Source organism: Neolamprologus multifasciatus, chromosome 1 (assembly GCF_963576455.1).
Source record: "Neolamprologus multifasciatus chromosome 1, fNeoMul1.2, whole genome shotgun sequence".
Lineage (NCBI taxonomy): Eukaryota > Metazoa > Chordata > Actinopteri > Cichliformes > Cichlidae > Neolamprologus > Neolamprologus multifasciatus.
In genome coordinates this window covers 29,315,484-29,336,203 of record NC_140439.1, presented here as the reverse complement: position 1 = coordinate 29,336,203, position 20,720 = coordinate 29,315,484, and the positions used below count along the sequence as shown (strand labels likewise).

Below are 20,720 nucleotides of genomic sequence, written 5' to 3'. Positions count from 1 at the left end.
ACATTCAGCCTCACACTTTGGGGGAGGGTCCCCATGAGCTTTAAAATATGCTATAAAACCCTGGGGATTCCCTTATATGGCAACAACAGCAACTCATGGCCAGAGTGGTGTATGTGGGTGTGTGTGTGTCTGTGTGGTACCAGCCTGTGCTGATACTTGAGTATGTGTGTATGTATATGTGCTACATAAGCATGTGCAGAGTGGATGTTGGACGCACGGTTAGTCATGAGAAAAACCATTCATGTAACCAACATCTTACTGAAAGATTGTATACTCATGACATCTGTCTGCTTTTACCCTATTCTGTGCATACTATTCTTCATATTTCCTTTTATGACAGGCAGACCCCCACTGTCAATAAATTCCTCTCTCTCTACAATTACACACACCCAAATCCTTTCCCATTCCTCTGATCTGATGACAGCTGCACCCTACCATCTAAACAAACTTGAGCACATTTTATTCTAATCATTATTTTCTTGTACTCACAAACTTTAAACCAGCCTAACAGCTGTATATAGCTACCTTAAATGAAATTTTATTAAAGCTTTGGGAAACAGATATTATCAGGAGTAATAGTTTTAAATGTTTTCTTAAGCACTGAGCGTATGAATGTTAGTGGAATAAGACTGTTGTCTTTCTTTGGATTAGAAAAAGAACAGATCTCGGATAGATAGGTTTTCTTTTTCAGTCATGGTGTGTAATTCTATTAAGAATTCCCCAGACTATGTCTTTACTGTAATTCCATTTTCACTATACCTTCCTGTGCTTCCCTCTATCTGCTCTTGCTGTTCCTCCAATATGTCTGCATTGCCTGCTGACTCATTGCACTGTAAGAAAACACATTTCAGTGGTACATTCACTTTTGCATTGGGTGTTTATAGGCACACTAACACATTAACACACACTTCAACAGTCATAACAAATAATTTTTCTACTAAAATGTCCATGTACACATGATACATAAGTATTTAAAAACATCAGCCAGACTAAATGAAAGCTCACCGTGGTGTGCACAAAACTGAATGAACTGTTACAAAACATAAAATTTTAAAAGAAAACAAAGCATGCAGGTTTAATGAGGTACAATATGTGATCTGTCTTATTACCCTGGAACGCCATACAGAAAGACTTAGTAAAAAAATATGGAACCAAAAATGTTTTGATTATTCGGTATTTGATTACACTTGACCTTGTAACCCTAACCCTGGACCCAGAGTTGACTCAGCCTCTTCAAGTGCTCTGATTCTATTGCTGTACAGTAACTCAGTCTGACATACCGACAGTAGTACCCAATACAGGATCCTTATCTTCATTCACTCTCACTGCTCTGGGAAATTATATAGGAAATCAAAATTGACAACAGCTATAGCTATTCAAATGTAATATAATCTCTATAGAAATTTTACATGTTTTTTCAAATGTCTTTAAAAGACATTTTATTTCACCAATCAGAAGAAACTGCGTTACATATCCCTTTATAAAAACAACCTGGGAGTGGCTTAAAGTAAGAGAGATTTACCGTTGGATGGTACTTTTATACTTTGAACACAGTTTGTGCCGCTTGATTTTCAAACACGAACATCTAAATCAAGTTTTTTCTAAATGAAGAGTGTAATGTGGTATCTGGAAACACAAAAGAAACCAACCAACAGAGACTTGATATCATGCTGTTGTTCAGGGCCTGATGTTTTGTCCTGGTTTTGCAGAATTTTACAGAATTTTTAACTAATAGTCTGAACACTGTTAACAGTCACCTTCTCTCTCTGGCCTGGTCATGAAAATCACTCTGGGCAGCAGTTCAAGAAACCCACCTTGGAATGGTTATACATCTTTGGTGTCGTGGTCTCTCATATATACATGGTGTTACTTTTTCACCACAGTCAGAGGGCAAGTAGAAGACAAGCACAGTGAGAAAGGAGATGAGGAGACAAGGACTAATCATGCTGACTGCATAGAAAAGAGGGAAACTTCAAATGTATAAAAGATATGTGAAAGATCTGTTCAGATCTCTTCACAGCACTTTTACTTGTTATCACGTTTATAAGCAGGTGCGTCAATAATTGTAGGGTAATTTCCAATAAACCAAGTTCAAGAAGAGAGTCTACACGTGTTCCTGGTTTCCAAAAGAAATGCTCCCAGTTGCATTATGATGTGAAGACTGTTTATTTATTGCAAACTGAAGATGTAACAATGAACTCCTTCCTATAAGTAAGCATGAAAGTTCCAAAAAATAAGCAGTTATCCAGAACCACCTGTGCACACGGTCAGAAAAACCGTGAGACTCCTAACCTCTCTGTCCATGCTCCTCCCCTTCCCCCTCACACAGGGTTTCATGCTACTATTGCACTTACATACTTAAAGTGAGAGGTACCCCTTTTTAGGTTCCAATCCCAAACAGTGACATAACACTACTTTATGTAAACACATATATTTTCATATTTATTAATCCTGTAAAGATGACTTATGTAATGAATCTATGAATTATGAAACAAACACAATCTCAATTGTAAACAAAAATATAAAGCAGATGTCTGGCGCCTACAATAATAATGCGTTCGCCTTTCTCCCAGAAGTATTTGAGGTTGATAGGATCCCCTGTAAGCACCAAATCAATTTGGGCTTTGTCATAGATCCATGAAAACACATCAGGAAAAAAAATCCCAAAATCATGCTGAAAATCTATATATTTTACATATACTTTTTCAAATATTTGATGTAAATGAAAATGATAAACCTACAGAGGGTGGAAATCTTTCATAGTGAGTAATCCAAACCACACAGCAGCATAGTGTGCATACTGTTTAATGACTAAACACATGTTTTGGATGGATCATCTTAGGTGACATCTTGACTGAAGTTTGGTCTGTTTTCAGTGTCTTTGCCCTGCCATATGATTGCATTTTTTCTGCCCATTGGGGAAAAATGTTTACATTCACCTGCCATCTTCATTGTGCTGATTTATTTATGTATTATTATTTAATTATTCTAACAATAGTATTGTAGGTAGCCAACAGGTAGCACAACATTATATGCCAGATAGCACAACTTCATTAACCCTACAAACATTGACACAACCTTGTTTCTGTCTTTCTGTATTTATTGAAGAAAGGTAGCAGTCATCAGCAGCTATCTCTGTTTATACACGTATGAGCTTGCCTCTTTTCTCATTTTCAAGACAGAATTAACTATTCTAATTCAGGCAGCATGAAAGACACGCCACATCTATCCTGTGGTCTTTCTGTAACACTCAGTGAGCTAACAGACACAACCCTGCTGGTGTGAAACAGCAAAAACAGCATTATAATGAGCAACATTTTGCATTTGAAAAGCAAGGGGACTTCTCATATTCTCATGTATTTGTATATTGTATTATAATGATAACCATATTTTACAGTGTTTAGTGTTAAAAATATGTTATTTGGTATGCGAACTCATGACCTCTTATTAGCGTGTTAGAAATCAAAGTCAACTCAATGACTGTCAAAAGGTATTAATGCTGTAAAGCAGGGGTGGGGGAACTCCAGACTTCAAGGGCCGGTATCCTGCAGGTTGTAGATGTGTCCTTGATCCAACACAGCTGCTTTAAATGGCTAAATTACCTCCTCAACATGTCTTGAAGTTCTCCAGAGGCCTGGTAATGAACTAAACATTTGATTCAGGTGTATTGACCCAGAATGATATCTAAAACCTGCAAGACACCGGGCCTTGAGGCCTGGAGGTCCCCACACCTCCTGTAAAGCCTTCAACCATGAAATAATTGCCAGAAAATTCGTCTGAAATTTAAAAAAAAGAGAGAAATTTAATATTAAATATACAAAGTAATAAGGCAATAAACAATAAAAAGACAGATTTCTTTTATAAATCTTCTACTATACAAATTTCTATTTTTGAGGATTACAGTTTAAAACAACAACAACAACAACAAAAATCCAAAACTTGACAATCTGGGCAATGTGCTACCAGAACTTTTTCTGTAATTTTACATATTTATATTTTACAACTTAAAGAGATGTGCTGATATATTTATTTTCCTTTATCACGCAGAGAAACAGTTAAATACGTAACTTCTTTACAATGAAAGGAAGGGGAGTTTCATCACTTCAGGGGCGTAATTTCCAGAGGGTTTATGACCCCCCCCTACAAATAATCAAACTCAACCAATATACCCCCCCACCCCACCTCACCTCCCAATAAAATTATGAATTATCTTGCATAAATAGGCTGTTGATTTTCTTTACTCATTTCAGGTATTACCAGCAAAATAGTTGCATGTTTAATCATCTGGGAATATACCCAGATTTATTCAGACAGAGATATTGACCCCCCCCAATGTTCATCACAAACTTACGCCAGTGCACCACTTAACTAGTGGGCTGTGTGTGGCCTGCAACATAAAATCAGTTTGACACTCCTGATGTAGATCGTCCCCCTCTCTCATCCCGTCATTTCCTCAGCATGTGTGCATTTGCCTGTTTGTTGTTTGATCCACAAAGGGACGCCACCAGTATTACCATCAAGGTTATCACTCCATAACGCAGTAACCCCAGAGAGATGAAATCCACTGGAAAGCACAAAAAGACAGCATTAACAAGAATTTAAAAAATACGTCTATTTAAAGCATTTTTGAAACATTCAGAGACCCTTACCTTTGACCTGAAGAAATACTTTGTTTGTTCCATGAACTGTGTACTCATGCTCATAGAAGCATTTCGATGGCAGCACTATGCAGCTGTAATGACCTGAATCCCTCAAAACTGCACCATCGATGATGAATGTAGTCAGCATCTGAGAGACATTAAAGACTTGCACTTGGAGAACCATGTCATTCTTCCTCAGGTAAGTGTAGATGAATTTACATCCACCAAGTGTTTCCAAGTGTTGAGACACTGTGCACTGGAATTCAACATAGTTTCCCTCATGAACAGTGGATGGCCCAACTATTGAAATGTCTGCTGGGAGAAAATTGGCTGCATGGAAACAGGAGAAAATGAGTGAAAAGAAATAACAATGACATCATGTGTTCAGGAGTCAAAACACTTACCTATGACCAGAATCTCAATGATGTTGTCTCCTTTCTTGGCTACTTCAGACAGTGTATAATGATTCGGGGAATAAACACAGCTTTAATTTCCACTGTGATGAAGACCAGCTCTGGATATGGTGAACAGGGTGTCACTTCGATCTTTCTTCTGGGGGAGATACTGGATTCCGCGTCCATTTATTAACAAATAAACATAAACCATGGACTCTTTCTTTTTCCAAAGTGTGCTGCATGTTACATAAAGGTCACTGTTTTCACTTATAATTGTCTGCTGGGCCAGGATCTTTGCAGGAAAAATATCTGTGAGACATCATAGTGAGTAAAATATGTAATGATGAGTGCAGCTCAGTAACATTTAAGAATACAGAAGAGACATATCTTGTAATTAAGGAAACTGAACTTACCTTCGGTTTGGCTTATGACCTGATTTGTCAGAACACCTTGAAGAAAAGAAGTGAAAAATCTAATGAATCCTGTCAGCTAGATAGAAAACTGTTTCACTTAAAGACATAGATGTTATCTGTTAGTGTACTCACACAGAAGAGCAATTATTATGTTCATCGTTATAGACAATGAGCCGCCCTCACAGACTCTCTGCAGCGTATCTTCTGAAAGCTTCTCAAAAGTCTTGCTCAAACCACAGAGAGTAAAAATGGAGAAACTACACTTCCTGTTATTTGTAAGGCGACACGTGATACTTCAACATTTTGACTGGATAAAAAATAATATCTACAAAAAATAAAATTAACTCTTAAACCATTTTATTTTCAAATACCTCATATCACAAATTGATTTCCACTGACGTTTCTTTAGTTGTACAATAAGTCATTCTGACATACTGACAATTATACCCAATACAGGATGCTTATCTTCTTTCACTCTCACACACTGAGGAAATATATGTAAAAGATTTTCACACATTTTCAAACACACATATATACACACTCACAAAAGTGAGGCTTTGACCATAACACAAAGCTGAACACCGATTTAAAAGTGCACTTTAACTGATTCTGATCTGGCTGACTTTAACAGATTAGACTGACTTGGGCCAAACCTTTTCCTCTGGATATCCAGAAAAAGAACAATTTGATTTGCTCTGCATTTTTGTAAAGGATCCAGTGTTGTTTTATTCAAATGCTTGACAATTTCAGTTTTTGTGTGTGTGTGTGTGTGTGTGTGTGTGTGTGTGTGTGTGTGTGTGTGTGTGTGCGTGTGTGTGTGTGTGTGTGTGTTCTATGAATATACTCTAATTTACAGATGTGCACTCAAACTCTTCCTACAATTCTAGATTAACGTGTATCCAGGAGTGGGTCTCATGGTTACACTACTTTTTCCAAAGGTCCTTTTTGTCTTTGTAGACAGTGTTTAAATTTTACATTTTCTTAAATTATTACCTGTTCCAGAAAGTAACTGCATGTATTGCAGCAATCTGAACAAATTAAGTTACATATCTCTTTAAAATGACTATGAAATTACTTGTAGTAACACAGATTTACCACAGGATGTCAGCCTTTGAGCAAAGTGTCAAAGAATCTCACATGAAACTCTAAATGTTTTTTTAAAAAGTGAAATAGTTTGATGTGGTTTCTGGAAACACAAAATAAATTAACTTACAACTTCTCTTTAGGTTGATTTTATATACTTGATTTAAGCAAGTGCAGTAGATCTGACTTTGAATCTCTTTTGCAAGTGTGTCTTAGGTCAAGATAGGCAGCATTAACTTATCTTGTCTTCTAATTTGCAGGAGAGGATAAAGATCCCAGATAAAACTCATGTAAGCCCAGGACCATCTCAATGTGAAGAATAGTGCTAACCACTTTGCATGTGGTACTGGGCAAATGTTTTAGCCACTATTGAGGACAGTGATTCCACACAAAAAGCCACAGGTGGCAATTTAGTGACAAGAACATCATAAAGAATATCATAAAAGAGAGCTTATGGCAAAGGCCTGATTTCAGAATCCTAACTTCAATATGAAATTGCATTTTCTTTTTTCAAATGGGGGGTGTTGCTGTTTTTTCAGAGTATCTAATGAATGAAAGCAACAGGTTATCAAATGCATCATCTGAACACTGCCAGCAGTCACCCTCTCAGGATCACTCTCTGCCCTGGTAATTAACAAACAATTTGTATTTTAAATACTTAACGCCGGTACATGTATTCCATTACTCCCCAACACTGGAAGATAAGCACAGTGAGAAAGAAGATGAGGAGGCAAGGACTAATCATGGTGAGTGCATAGAAGAGGAAAACTGCAAATGTATAAAAAGTATGTGATATCTGTTTAGATCTCCTTACAGCACTTGTACTTATTATCACGTTTAGGTGCATCATTAATAATTCACCTTTCTCCCAGAAGTTTTTCAGGTTAATAGGAGCCCCTATCAGCACCAAATCAATTTGGGCTTGGTCATAGATCAAAAGACAATCACAGACAAAATCATGCTGAAAATCTACATTGCATATCCTTTTTTTTATTATTTTAAAAGAAATGAAAATGATAAACCTACCAAGAGTGGCCATAATCTGTCATATTAGTGACTGAACACATGTTTTGGATGGATCATCTCAGGTGATATTTTGACTGAAGTTTGGTCTGTTTTCAGTGTCTTTGCCCTGCCATATGATTGCATTTTTTATGCCCATTGGGTAAAGTTTTTTTTTACATTTATCCCCCATCTTCACTGTGCTGATTTATTTATGTTCTATTATTTCATTATTCTAACCATAGCATTGTAGCTAGCCATCAGGTAGCATATCATTACATGCCAGCTAGCCCAACTTCAATACAAACACTGACACTACTTAATTTCTGTCTTTATTAATGTCTGACAAGCCATACGTTTTAGTTTTTTAGAAATCTCTGGGTCAGTACATGGCATATCATCTTTAGATAGAAATGATAGCGAGCTAACTTCCTTCTTCTTCAACTTCTAACTCTGTTAAACATTGTAAATCTTTTTTTCTATGGATGCATGTATGTTAAACCGTATTGTAACACATGGGAGAGAAGCCACTCTGATCATTTTATTGGAGATGTAAATTTCTGGGCTCTTTTAAACTCTCAGTGGTGCCACAGAGTTTGTTTGAATTTGGGAACAGAAGTTTGTACCGGGGAATAGCTACTGACGTCAGACTTGGCAGTTTTTGCAAAAAAGCAAAAGCAAAAAACCTCTTTCACAGCTTTTATGTGGTAACCCTACTGCTGTAGAATAAAATAGCTAGGTAAGTGGCCTGCACCTCTGAAACCTTTTCATTTTTAATTGCATTAGCATTCGCTTCAGTCATGAATTAGCTGGAATGCGGACTCAAGGGCAAATAGAGGAAGAAAACTGTGGGCTTGATCTTGCAGGCAGATCATCTGTGGTTAGAAAGTTTGAAGTTAAGTAGCAGCCATGGCCATCTCTGTTTAGACACTCATAAGCTTGCCTCTTTTCTGTTCACCATTTTACATGACAGAGTTAACTATTCTAATTCAGACAGCATGAAACACACACCATATATATCCTGTGGTCTTCCGGTGACAGTAACAGATACAACCCTGCTGGTGCAAAAGAACAAAAACATCATGATAATAAGCTGTAAATGTTCGTTTTATTATTCTTGTGAATGATGTGATCAATCTAGCCTTTTTATTCTACAGCTCAAGATAAGAAAACCAATTAGTTACCCATATTTTACAGTGCCTTTAGTGTGTTAAAAAAAAAACATGTTATTTGGCACACTGCTGATCATGATCTTCATAAGATCTCTTATTTGTGTGTTAGAAATCAAAGTAACCTCAATGACTGTCAAAATGTATTATTGCTGTAAAACCTTGAAAAAATTGCCAGAAAATTCTTGTCAAATTAAAAAAAAAGAAATTTAATATTAAATATACAAAAAGTCATTAAGCAATAAACAGTTAACAGAAAGGTTTCTGTTTTTTTACTTTCTAATATAGAAATATACATTTTTTAGGACTACAATTAAAAAACAACAATAAAAATAAATAAAATACAAAACTGGACAATCTGGGCAATGAACTATTTATTACTTACAATATAAATATAAATATTTGCCCTCTAACTGTGGTGAGAAAGTAACACTGTGTATCTCTGTCCTGCTGTCTTTGACTGTCTTTCTTCTCGTCATCACAGTGACCATAAGTCTCTGTCCTGGGGGGTTTATTTCTTCATTACAGCAGCTTTTTCTTCATCATTTAGAAAAACAGTTAAATATGTAACTTCTTTCCACTGACAGAAAGGGGAGTTTCACCACTTAAGTAGTGGGCTGTGTGTGGCCTGCAACATAAAATCAGTTTGACACTCCTGATCTAGATCGTCCCCCTCTCTCATCCTGCCGTTCCTCCAGCATGTGCACATTTGCCTGTTTGTTGTATGATCCACCAAAGGCACACCACCAGTAATACCATCAAGGTTATCACTCCATAACGCAGTAACCTTGAAGAGATGAAATTCACTGGAAAGCACAAAAAGACAGAATAAACTAAAATTAAAAAATAAAAAATGTATCTATTTGAAAGATTTTTGAAGCATACAGACATTCTTACCTTTGACCTGAAGAAATACTTTGTTTGTTCCATGAACTGTGTACTCATGCTCATTGAAGCATTTCGATGGCAGCACTATGCAGCTGTAATGACCTGAATCCCTCAAAACTGCACCATCGATGATGAAAGTTGTCAGCATCTGAGAGACATTAAAGACTTGCACTAGCAGAATCGTGTCATTCTTCCTCAGGTAAGCGTAGATAAATTTACATCCACCAAGTGTATGTAGGTGTTGAGACACTGTGCACTGGAATTCAACATAGTTTCCCTCATGAACAGTGGATGGCCCAACTATTGAAATATCTGCTGGGAGAATATTGGCTGCATGGAAACAGGAGAAAATGAGTGGAAAGAAATAACAATGACATCATGTGTTCAGGAGTCAAAACACTTACCTATGACCAGAATCTCAATGATGTTGTCTCCTTTCTTGGCTACTTCAGAAAGTGTATAATGATTTGGGGAATAAACACAGCTGTAACTTCCACTGTGATGAAGACCAGCTCTGGGTATGATGAACGTAGTGTCACTTCGATCTTTCTTCTGGGCGAGATTCTGGATTCCGCGTCCATTTATTAACAAATAAATAAAAACCATGGAGTCTTTCTTTCTCCCAAATGTGCTGCATGTTACAATAAGGTCACTGTTTTCACTTATAATTGTCTGCTGCGCCAGGATCTTTGCAGGAAAAATATCTGCGTGACATCATAGTGAGCAACATATGTAATGATGAGTGCAGCTCAGTAACATTTAGGAATAGAGAAGAGACATATCTTGTAATGAAGGAAACTGAACTTACCCTCAGTTTGGCTTATGACCTGATTTGTCAGAACACCTTGAAGAAAAGAAGTGAAAAATTAAATGAATCCTTTCAGTTTAAATAGATAGAAAACTGTTTCACTTAAAGATGTAGATGTTATCTGTTAGTGTACTCACACAGAAGAGCAATTATTATGTTCATCATTATAGAAAATGCGCCACCCTTACAGACCCTCTGCAGCGTGTCTTCTGAAAGCTTCTCAAAGTCCAAAACCACAGAGTGGTTAAAGAGTAAATAACCATATGCAAACATGCAATTATAACATACCCCTACCTGCTCCTTGTATGGTAGCAAGAGATATTTAAGTGTTTGGGTTAAAAATAATATCTACAAACAAATAATACTTACCACACTGTACTGTTATGCTATTTTACTCTTATATACATTATATACCCATTTAGCTTTTGCTAACACTCCATTTCTCTCTTTTTAAGGCCCAATTGTCAGATAATTTTTAGTAATATCTTCAGATATCTTACCTTGCTCTGATTCTGTATAATAAGTCAGTCTGACGTACTGACAACTATACCCAATACAGGGTACTTATCTTCTTTCACTTTCCACTTTGCACTGAGGAAATGCACCCGTCCATTTTCCTCTGCTTATGCAATTTGGTTTGGGTGGGAGTGTAGTGGGGGTTGGAGGCAAAGGCACCCTGGACAGGTCAACAGTCTGTCACAGGGCTAACACAGACAAACAGATGGCAATTTACACTCACACTCACACCTATGGGCAATTTAGGATCACCAGTTAACCTAACTCCACTAACTATATGTCTTTGACTATGGCACAATGGGGGACATATATATACAATCAAAAATGAAAATAACTATAGCTATTCAAATGCAATACAATCTCCATAAAAATTTAATCCACAAATTAAGCAAACTAAAAAGCAACCACACACAGAGACACACACGTTAACTTTTCTGAAGAGTGCACTGGTTGACACTGACTAAAGAAAGATTCTGATCCAGCTGACCAAACAGATTATACTAACTTTGACCAAACTTTTACCTCTGGATTTACAGACAATAATTCAGAGGTAGATAAATAGAGAATAAACTCAAAGAACATTTCTCTTTGCTTTTAATTGCATGTAAATGTTTGTCAATGCCACTTATTTCTTACAAATGCAACCTAAAGTTGTGTGTTTATATGTGTGTGTGTGTGTGTGTGTGTGTGTGTGTATGGTGTGTGTGTGTATGGTGTGATCATATGGTTCCAGTATCCTCACAATTCATAAATGACATTTTCATAGGTTTTACACTTTCCGAATAGTAACCATTTTAAAGGTAAGCAGCAGCTGTTTGTAGTGACTTCAAATGTGTGATCAAATAAAGACATTTTATAGCAACAATCAGAACAAACTGGGCTACATATCCCTTTATAAAACGAACAGGAAGTAATTTGTAGTGACAAAGATTTACCACAGGGTGGCAGTCTTTAAACACAGACTGCACTGCTTGATTTTCAAACCTGAACATCTCAATTAAATTTTATAATGTTTGACAATTCGATGTGATGTCTGGAAGCATAAAGAACCCAACTTGGAATTTTCTGTGGCCTGATTCGATATACTTACTTTAAGAAAGAAGCAAGAATTAGCCTACAATCTTTCTTTAAATGGTGGAGAGTCCCAGGTATTTAAACCCCAATGGCACCTGCCCCTTATCTTAAAACATGTAGTTATCCCGACTGGGCTTTCATTAAATCAGCAAAGATGCACAGGAAAGAACGTCGGACACCAACTAGGGAGAAACAGAATGACAAACGGAACAACATTGTCATCCCTTATATAGCAGCTTTATTGGAGAAACTGAGGAGAAGATTTTTTGTTTTGTTTTGTTTTTCCCGAGCATGTCATCCCAGTGCACTTCAAACCCAGCCAATGTTCAAATTTTTGGACAGAGAAGACAGATGGTCTGAAAGAGCAGTGAAAGAGGCCCACAACACAGGGGGTGGCTTACAACACCAACTGTCGGCTACCTACAGGGAAGTTTTGAGATCTCTTCTCAGGTGGCTCAACTCCCACTATCGTCTTGTGCCAGGTGACCCTGGACCATCACGCTAGGAAGACCATCTTATATGTGATACCCTGCAAATGGTTTTACCCAATATTGATGACAATTATTCCAAGTATACTGCCACAGTGGTGAATTCGATTTTTTTCCCTCCCACTCTACTGTACTATCCTTTGTATGAAGTAAAAAAAATATTTGTTTAAAATAGATTTTTATTGTTAAAAAGCTAAAAGCAAGTACCTGAAATATGTCTATCTATATAGGCCTAATTGCGTTAATATAATTACTCACTATTTATCAATCCAAACAAAAATCACAGGTCAATTGCAAAACAGTTCTGTAGACAGTACCTTATGAAGTGCTGCATCCCATTCAAGTCTCATTCTGAGACTGAAGCATTCCACAAGTCATAAAGCCATTTGGTTGTCTTGACTTCTTGTAGCTGATTTTATAATAGTCACAAACATTAGCAGAGCTTAACTACATACATAAGATAAATACAGAAGGATACACAACCACAGAAGTCTGTCACACATGATATTATACATCACTTTTTTAGACTATTAAGTAAAACAGCCTGCAAAATATCACAGCTATAGAAAAGTTATGTCATTTTCATGTAATAATGTGCCCCAGTCTTCACTTCTAGTGAAGCTTACCTGTTGAAGTATCTGAGTATCTGACTCTGTGTTGGCTTTGGGAAACATTTTAGCATTTTTAAAGACACTTAATCATTTTCAGTTAAAGGCTATGTCCACACGTACCCAGGTATTTTTGAAAACGCAGATTTTTCTATGCGTTTGCACCTTTTGTCCACACGTAAACGGCGTTTACGGTCACTGAAAACGGAGATTTCTAAAAACTCGGCCAGGGTGGATATTTTCTAAAACTCCGTTTTTGCATTTACCTGTGGACGAGAAAAACGGAGAAAACGCAGCGTCAAAGATGTGCGCCTTTTTTGACATCACATTGTGCGCCACGTTATTGTTTTGGTGAAATGAATTTCTACAATACTATTACTGTTAATTGTACTCTCTGCAGTGTTTAAATGCTTACATATACACACACAGTTACTGCCCCTCCACACACACTTGGTTCTGCTTCTATGCCCCAGCTTTGTTTACTTTTTCCCACCAAGGCTTCTAGACTTCTGATTGGCCAACATTTCTACACGGTTAGGAATATAGCGTCACCTGCTGCTTTGGCATGTTCCTAGCAGCATTTTCCTTCATTTCTGCCTTTACATGTGGACGGGATTATTTTTTAAAACGAAAACGGAAAATCTCCGTTTTCAAAAATACCCATGTACGTGTGGACATAGCCAAAGTCACCCTTAATGCAGCCATGTCCTTAGGATTTATGAATCTATGAACAAAGCAAAACACTTCTACTGAAATACCATCAACATTTGTCATGATTTCGACTTGGCTTTGAAACTTTTTCTAAGCATCTGTGAAACATATGCTCGGAATTCAGCAGTCTGCAGTATTAGTATTAGTTTTGTCAAACTGAATCAAATATCTTCCCCAAGTAATAAAGGCTGGAGGAAAAGGCCAGCTGTTCCTAGGATGCACACGAGCACAAAAACCCATAGGAAGATCCTGTCGATAACCATGGCAACGTATTTCCAGTCATCTTGAACCTATGAGAGGATCAAGACAAAAAACATATTCAGTGTTACAGCAATATTGTAATTCTTTATTTGAAAGCTGTATGACATTAAATGGCTTTAGCCTTGCTTTTTTGAGTACTCGCCTCCTTTGCTTCATTCTGTAGTCTCATATTTTCTGCTATGTATTTGACACTCTCAATAGCTTCCCTGACCTCAGGAGAAAGAGACAGAAGTGGCATTATTCCTCCATCCAAAGACTCAGAGCTGGAGCATTGACTCCCCACTCCAACACCCACAGCACTGCCTCCACTCAATGGTCCTAGGCTGCTCAGTCCTCCACTCCCTCCTCCAGAATCTGCAGGCAACTTGCCGGTTCTCTTCTGCCAGCAGCAGTTGCAGCGGCCCTCACAGCACAAGAACCCAGAGCTAGGACATTTGATTGAATCTCCACCCAAGTTATTGAGATTGGAAAGCTCTGTGTTATTAAAAAGTCTTTGCCGGTTTGTTAAACTTGACACCACGCTGTTGGCAAGGGCCTGAGGTTTGTGCTGCTTTTGTAGAGTACCTAATGAATGAATGGCGCAGGATTTCGAATGCATCGTCTGAACACTGCCAGCCACAGTCACCTTCTCAGGATCTCTCTCTGGCCTGGTCATGAACATCACCCTGGGCAGCAGTTCAAGAAACACACGCTTTACCCAGCAGGGCATTGTATGTGTCTTCGGGGTGCGGTAGTGGACGTTCAACACAAAAACAGTAATGACAATAGAGAGAGTGACAAAAATCATGGTGAAGAGGAGGTACTCGCCAATCAAGGGTATCACTAGCGAGGTGGAAGGGATGGTCTCTGTGATGACGAGGAGGAAGACGGTCAAAGACAGCAGGACAGAGATGCACAGTGTTACTTTCTCACCACAGTCAGAGGGCAAGTAGAAGACGAGCACTGTGAGGAAGGAGATGAGGAGGCATGGGATGATCATATTGATTGTATAGAAAAGAGGGAGACGACGGATGTACAAAGAGTATGTGATATCAGTGTAGATCTCCTCGCAGCAGTTGTACTTAATATCATGTTTGTAACCAGGTGCATCAATGATCATCCACTCGCCTGTCTCCCAGAAGTCCTTGAGGTTAATAGTTGAGCCAATCAGCACCAAGTCGATCTTGGCTTTGTCATAGGTCCATGAACCAAATTTCATTGTGCAGTTTTGGTAATCAAATGGGAAATATGTGACATCAATCTTGCAGGAGCTCTTGAAGATAGCTGGAGGGATCCAGGTGACATCGCCATTGTAGCGAAGCAGGGCCTTTGTTTTGTCATCAACCTGGAAATCTCCAACTGCGCTGTAGAAAAAGACAAAAGAAGAGTGAGAATGGAACATCGAAAGGAAGGACAGTAAAAGACAACTGAGCCACTGAATACTAACCAGATAGATATAAGCAACTATTGAGTTATGAAAATATCAATTAAAAAGATGCCCTGGGGTTTCAGTAAATGCACCATGTGATGTTATGTATAGCTTCCCTAAGAATCTTCAAAAGAAGAAATGACCCATGCTGAATGAACAATGTAGATCGATAACATTTTGTTACTGTACAGACATCCTTTGCAGCAATAAACAATCAATGAAGACTCTGTGCCAGGTTTTTGTTATTATGCTCACTTGTTGTACAGCACAATGTCTGGCTTCCAAATCCTGTTGGACGGCACTCGGATAAACTCGACGCCTCCGAAATCTTTTGGGTTCCATTTAAGTTTATAGTCATTCCAGATCTGAGAAAAAAAGCAGGAATTTCTTTTACATAAATAAACATATTTAATCGCTAGAGCATATTAATTACAAAAACATTGGTATGTTAAAGAAACAACTAATACAAAGCAGCTGTTGGCGGTATATCAAAAGAACTAGTCTATAGTCGTGTCACAGTAGGATTTTGACATGAATGGAAATGTCAGTAAGCCAGCATGTATCATAATAAGTATTATAGCCTATCTTTGTGATAAACTATAGTGAAAAACCCCACTGTTAGCCATGGAGGTGCGTGCTGAAAAGTTAAAAAAAAGTTAATATAATGAGTCCGAAAATGCTTCCTCCTGGTAATTATCTCTTGTAAGTTTTTATATGCATTTGCTTGTAAAATGCTCCACATAAAATAAAGAAATAATGTCATTATCTCCAAAGGTAGCACATAAACAGAGGATATATAGTACACGTGTGACTTGAATCACACTTTATAGTGTGTTTTATGGATCTTTTGAACACTGTTCATCAGGACGGCCAGTGATCCTCATGAGGCTCATGAAGCCAGTACATCAAAGCAACCCCAGAGAGCTGTAAAAAATTTGACTTAATTACAAAACAGTATGTATCCAGAGTGTATTGCAAGATGGGATGGAGAGCAGGAGAAATGTGTCTCGCCCCTGATGAGTATTTCCCAGAGACATGCTAAAAACAACAGACGACATTAACATAAGAGAAGCAATGCTCCAGCCCTGAACTCCAAAGAACAATTAAAGCTCAACATTTAGTAGAAGACTGGCTCTGTCACAGATGTGTGCTTGCTCAGTACATGTAAAATTGGAACAGGAGACCCGCCCTACCTCATCTGACTCATTAGTGGTTCATTGCACTATGCGGCATTGCAAAAAAAAAAAGAAAAAAAAAAAGCGGATAATCACTGAACTTTCACTTCCAGATTCACTTTAACTGTACGAGCCCATAATGGATGAATATTCCATATTCGGATATTCTAAATTTCTTAACTACTGTCAAATTATTTTTTTAAATGCAAATTGGTTATGAAATGTAAGTGCATTCAGTTTATTTGATTTTTTTGAAAGAAAATATGACCACACGGATCAATGTGTTTAAAAAGCTTCTTCCTATGAATAATTCAACCTGTCAGTCTAGCTCCAAAGAATCACGCATGACAGAAGGTTGGATCTAGACTTGATGCCCTTGCTCAAGGTCTGTTTGCACAGTCTTGAACAATAAACTTACATGTCTCAGCCACAGATTGGTCTCCATGATCTGATTGACTTCATCCTGAGAAGAGGGTAGAAGATAAATGATAATGAGGACACTGAAGCAAAGAAAACTAAGTACATGTTATTAATAAAGTTAAAATAGTAATAATAACTGTCACAGGCAATCATCCAATTCACTGCTGAGATTTTTGTCTGTGCTTCTGTAGCATCAGCGCAAAAGATTTCAGAGATCTGCACCTGAGTCCCGCATGCCCAGAGCATAATACACATGACAGCTGGGGCTTGTAGGTCGCAGCCTTTAACTTTTATTTTTTTTACTAGCAATTCAGTGATACAGCTGGAGCAGAGGCACTAAAGATGGGAGACAAAACAACTGAGGGTCAGATTTCTGTGTGACTTAGACCGTGAATGAACCAATCTCATGACTGAGTGCAAACATTAACCATTCATGTGACCATCTTGTATCCAGAATAGCTCTTAGATTCAATGGTTGACAGAAGGCTTTAGTTTAACCTCTTCTGAATACCTTTGGGAGAACAGTTATTTCATGTCACCTGGATAGATAAGACACACACTCTGTGGTTCATAATTAAATCACTCAAAATACTAAAAGACACAAAATAATTTTTTGTAATCAAAATCAGACGATTAAATTAATATTTGCAGATTTTGTTTTAACAAGGATGCAGAACTGAATGTTGGCTGTAGATCATATACTACATCTACTATCTTTAGCAGAACAGCCTCTGAGACCAAAATACACAGAGCCACTACCTAGTGATCATGTGGTACGATCCCTGATTGTGAGATAATGTTAGGTTGCCCAGCCCATAAGGTATTGATGCTCTAAATTAGCTCATATAGCCATGTTGGAGTTGTTGAAGGTGAACCAAATGCTTCTGAGTTTGGAGCACCAGGTGTGCAGAGGGAATAACAGTCATCCATCAGCACTCTAGCTTGGCTCGCTACTTTAAATGAGTTAAGGATCATGTAACAAAATATCTCTCTCTCCATATCATCATTGTCTGGTCAGACAGATCTTTAATATTTATTTAGATCCTTTGAAAAAATAAAAACACCTTGTTTGCACAGAGGCAAAAGAAGATGCATAAGGTGTCACCTCATGGTTACTAGTTTATACACAGTGAAATAATGTTACCTATTTTTGACTGGCATTTTCTTTCTGTTAGACCATTATAACACCAAAGTATTGTTTGACATAAAGGATTAAAAGAGAGCAAGGTGTGCAATAAGGGTAACAATAAAATAAAAAAGAGGCAAATACTAAAAAAACATATTCCTTAAAAAAGCCAATAAATAGTACATTCTGTATTTCCAAACAATTTATTGTGTGAAAGAAGCTGTATTGCTTGCCAAAAAGTCCTTTGCGATGCTTATTATCACCACCTGCGCTCGACCTGTCTGCGTCAAGGGACATAGTCGTCTGTCTGGAACGGCAGTCTGCAGTCAACAAACTCTAGCAGAGAAATCTAGGAGTGCCCATCTGAAGTGGCAGTGACTGAGTGATAGGGGGTGCCTGAGAGGTACTCAGACAGCTGACATTTCCCATCTTGTCTTGGCCAGAAAAACAGCCCAATTGTCCGCCCTTTCATCTAGGTCCCAGGGGCTACTGTGTAACGTGAGAGGTTATCTCAAGCTTATGATACGGTGTCTAAATTACCACCTTGCCCTAAATTTTGTTTCAATAAAAGTCTGCAAAGCAGCACACAAACTATATCTTTGAGATGTAAAAACGCAAGTTTTAAGCCTTGTATACACACAGATCTTCTACAATTTCTACTCTAATCTAAGGTCATGTTTATTAAGCAGAGTGATATTTGTTTTATAGAGGTGAAATAGCTGCCCCATAAATCACAAACACTCCGGGCAGCACACTGAGGAAAAACATTTGCTTGCTACTTACCACTTTGACCAGCTGTGACATGGACACCTCAAACTGCACAATGACTGGATCAGACACATTTTCCACTGGCCGTATATACTGGTTGTAGTTGGAAAATATCCCAGAGAAGAGCTTATGCTCTGCCTCTGAACATGTGCCTCCTGGACAGGAGCACAATGTCAGCCATGGGAATCTCACTGCATATTTAAATGATTATACAGTTTAACTGTGATCTATTTTTTTTTCTGCTTTACCATTTACCACCCAAAGTAGAACTCTAAATTTGACAGTTTCACAACCTTTTTTGTCATTTTTTACTTTCAAGTTCTTTTCTTTCTAACTTGAGTGATGAGATTTCATTTGGCATCATTCTTAACACAGTATGTCTCTTACAGAGAACAGCAACTACAGCAACATATTACTGTTATCCTGATTATATAAGATTAAGGATTTGTACACATGCATGATTCCTTGATGCACTGCATTAAATTTAGACGTAGCCTTCAAAAATAATTAGATCTATTGCTTTTTTTTTTTTTTTTTACATTTCCCTAAAGCAACAAGTAAGTAGATTTCATGCTACCAGCTGCTTACTCACCTGACAGAAGACACAGAAAGAAAGCACAGGGACCAGATAAGAAGTGAAACCTGGTTTTCATCCTGTTCAAATTGACAAATGCCAGATAATTCCAGGGTCAGCTGCAGCAACGATCCACGGAGCACACAGGAGGAAAGTGGAGGAATAAGAGCTCGTCCGCATCACCCGACAGAACGAGCGAGCAGAGGGAGCGAGCGAGTGAGGGAGGCAGAGCCACACTGAGGCATACAACCAGTCACAGTCAGGAGCCATGCACTGCAAAAATAATAATACAAAATATGCAGAATATAGTGACTTAATCGAGTTAACGGGGGTAAAATGTTGAGTGGTGCAAATTTTTTACCTCCAGTCACACCATTGGTTGGTCAGCTTCCCAAGACTTAACAGCCATTGTCCTTCATGTCTGACACACAGTCACATCACCCCAAACAGCAACGGATCCAACTGAAATTATCTCTCTGGAAATATGTGTATTTATTTATTCCATGAGTGGAGTCCCCCCCTCCCCCACCCATTCTGTGCCAGTTATATAACAACAGTTAAATCACAATCAGATGGATTTTTAGTTAAAAAAAAAACATTTTATGTCATGTTTCTGTCATGTCTGGGTGCTGTGAAGCAAACATTTTTGGCAGACAGTTGACCCAAGTGGTGTTCACACAAATTTTCCTCTCACAGACTTTCATATCGAATTAACAAGCTACATTCAAGCAAGTTCAATAGCCTCTGTGCCACTGGGTTTGAGTTTGTCAGATACTCAGTTGGGATAGAGTTCTGTCCTTCATTTTTTTCTTCTTCTTCTTTCTAGCTGTCCAGATTTGTTGTATTTTTCATTTTGCCCAGCTGTGTTTCGCAGTGGGTCTGTCATTCAGACCTTCTTTTCAGCTGACCTCTAACCTGCTGTATATACTTTGAGATGAATGAATCTATATCAGGGCCAGGGATACTGTTTGATTTCATTTCAGCTTTTTTTGGTTTCAATGGAAAGAAAAGTGAGTCCTGGGAATTAATACAGGATTATATAGTATATTTTCAAGTGACCTTCAGAAAGTTTTATTCAGGTAGAGCAGAATGTGTACGGCTACACATAGAAAGCTTTAACCAAGGCTTGGGTAATTCAACAAATCATCTTTAATGATAAAATCAGTTATAAACTAAATCAGTTTATTAAAAAA

General features: G+C 37.9%; 2 protein-coding genes and 1 long non-coding RNA gene across 4 annotated transcripts; all 3 read right to left on the bottom strand.

Annotated features, from left to right (window-relative positions):
* Positions 1-3,341: 3,341 nt before the first annotated feature.
* LOC146526008 (uncharacterized) lies at positions 3,342-5,683 on the bottom strand. Its single transcript, XR_014873325.1, has 5 exons — positions 5,581-5,683; positions 5,449-5,484; positions 5,045-5,344; positions 4,650-4,970; positions 3,342-4,564 (listed from the first exon to the last, which is right to left on the bottom strand). It is a non-coding gene; the product is annotated as an uncharacterized LOC146526008 (long non-coding RNA).
* An 837-nt stretch (positions 5,684-6,520) lies between these two features.
* On the bottom strand, positions 6,521-12,485 carry LOC146526007 (uncharacterized). The gene is made up of 5 exons (XM_085160188.1): positions 12,455-12,485; positions 10,399-10,434; positions 9,995-10,294; positions 9,600-9,920; positions 6,521-9,508 (listed from the first exon to the last, which is right to left on the bottom strand). The coding sequence occupies exons 1-5, from the start codon at positions 12,483-12,485 to the stop codon at positions 9,381-9,383; spliced, it is 816 nt and encodes a 271-aa protein (XP_085016314.1). The 3' UTR covers positions 6,521-9,380.
* chrna3 (cholinergic receptor, nicotinic, alpha 3) lies at positions 10,229-19,749 on the bottom strand. Of its 2 annotated transcripts, XR_014874653.1 has the most exons (8): positions 19,546-19,621; positions 18,969-19,108; positions 17,058-17,102; positions 15,720-15,829; positions 14,199-15,399; positions 12,005-14,085; positions 10,399-10,434; positions 10,229-10,294 (listed from the first exon to the last, which is right to left on the bottom strand). XR_014874653.1 is itself a non-coding variant. In XM_085163573.1 (6 exons), exons 1-6 carry the CDS (start codon positions 19,604-19,606, stop codon positions 13,957-13,959), a joined length of 1,686 nt encoding a protein of 561 aa, XP_085019699.1. In that variant the 5' UTR covers positions 19,607-19,749; the 3' UTR covers positions 10,921-13,956. The 2 variants fall into 2 exon arrangements, 1 of the variants encoding a protein (XP_085019699.1); XM_085163573.1 differs by lacking the exons at positions 10,229-10,294; positions 10,399-10,434 and having other exon boundaries at positions 10,921-14,085; positions 19,546-19,749.
* Between the last annotated feature and the right edge of the window lie 971 nt (positions 19,750-20,720).